This window comes from Dipodomys ordii, unplaced genomic scaffold, assembly GCF_000151885.1.
Source record: "Dipodomys ordii isolate 6190 unplaced genomic scaffold, Dord_2.0 Scaffold7, whole genome shotgun sequence".
Lineage (NCBI taxonomy): Eukaryota > Metazoa > Chordata > Mammalia > Rodentia > Heteromyidae > Dipodomys > Dipodomys ordii.
In genome coordinates this window covers 1076373-1077998 of record NW_012267223.1, presented here as the reverse complement: position 1 = coordinate 1077998, position 1626 = coordinate 1076373, and the positions used below count along the sequence as shown (strand labels likewise).

The following is a 1626-nucleotide window of genomic DNA, read 5'->3' as shown; positions in this document are numbered from 1 at the left end:
GGAGGAGGAGGAGGGAGGAGGGGCTGCGTAGGGGCAGTGGGCGGGATGGCCCACAAAGGCCAGGGCTAGAAACTCCCAAGGACTGTCTAGTTTTTTAAAAAAGCTCTTCCCTTCCCTCCCCCGCCCCCGGCCACCCGTGGCCCCGAGCCAACACTGGCCACTCAGGGTGCACCCAGGCTCCCGCCCACCCCAGCCCTGCCCCTCTGCTTACCCTCACGCCCCCCACTTTAAATCACGTTGCCTCCATCTGCTTTGGGCACCCCAAAGACCCCACCCCTGATCCTGGGCGGCCAGCAGGGCCCACCAAGCACGCAAATCCCAACCGTGCTGGGCACCCGGGCTGGGAGGACGGTAGAATGCCCGCTCATTGCGCTCATTGCATTCCGGGGTCCTGGCTTCCTGATCCTGAGAGCCACACCCTCCCCCAGGGCCTTTAACCCCTTCCTCCCCTCCTGGGAGACACCAAGTGCTTCAGCCTTGCCACTCCCAAGGGCACAGGCAGCGAGAGTCAACGGGACTGCAGATCTGTTGTCATCCCCGCCCAAGTTACACGAAGAGCCCCCCCCCACCCCTCTTCGCTGCCAGTAGGGGCCTCTGGCCCCGTGGTTTCCGGGGAGACAGCCTGGCAGAGAAAGAGCCTCGGTGGGGTGGGGCGGGGCTGAGGATGCCAGCCAGGGACGCTGCAGAGGGTGGCAGTGGCCTCCCCTACAGGCAGGGCCAGGAGGAACTGCTGGAGCTCCTCCACGGCCTGGCGCCCCGATAGAGGCCAGTAGCTGCAGGTGGGTGTATGGAAAGGGGGCTAGCCCAACCCATATCTTGGAGCCCCCCCCATGCCAGGGGTTGCCATCCGGTCTGCACTGACTTCCGGAATACCCTGGGCTGGAGGTGGTTCTGGCATGGCCGGCTCTGCAGGAACTTCCCTTCCCAGTGGTGAGCTACACCAACACGCAGGAGCGGGAAGCAGGCCTCCCTGTGAGAGCTAAGGTAAAAGAAGGGAGTCCAGCCTCCTCTCCCCTGCCCCCTCCGCCCCTCCTGTCCACCGAGATCTCAGGCAGTGACCGGCGCACCTTCAACATCTCTGTTTAATATTTACATTCAAGCAGGTAATAATTGGAAGCTTATAGTTTAGACATTTCTAGTAGCAGCATGTTCTAGAGAGTTCCTTTAGCCTTTTAACAAACTTTTTTTTTTGCACATAGAAACAACACATCCATGTGTACAGTATCAAAAAATATACCAAGGTTCCTGGAATTTGAGTTCCCGGAGGGGAGGGAATGAAAGCAACCGAAATACTGAATGAAGAAGGGAGGGAGGAGCAACAGAAAATAGTTCGTCTGATATGGAATATAATATGATCTAGAGGAAACTCCATAAATCTAGGCTTTTATATTTCAATATATAAATACCTACAAATAAATATATATATATATTTATAATCTCAGCCCGAGGAGGTGGGGGGAGGGGAGGGGGGGATGTCCGGGCCTTTTGAGCTCAAACAATACATTTCAAGAATAACACCACGTACAAACGGGAGAAGTCAGCACTTGACAGTTAGCACAGTTAAAATATAATACTATAACTCTGGGCCGGGGCCGGGCGGCCAGGTCGGGGGGGGGGGCCCGCGGG

General features: G+C 56.8%; 1 protein-coding gene across 1 annotated transcript in view; it reads right to left on the bottom strand.

Moving 5' to 3' along the window:
- Positions 1-1626, bottom strand: part of Cbx4 (chromobox homolog 4) — a gene marked incomplete at its 5' end in the record, with an annotated part of 28005 nt that overhangs the window by 13419 nt on the left and 12960 nt on the right. The window contains one exon of the mRNA XM_013036311.1: positions 710-773. Within this exon, the coding sequence (XP_012891765.1) occupies positions 710-773 (64 nt within the window). The remainder of the gene's footprint in view (positions 1-709; positions 774-1626) is intronic.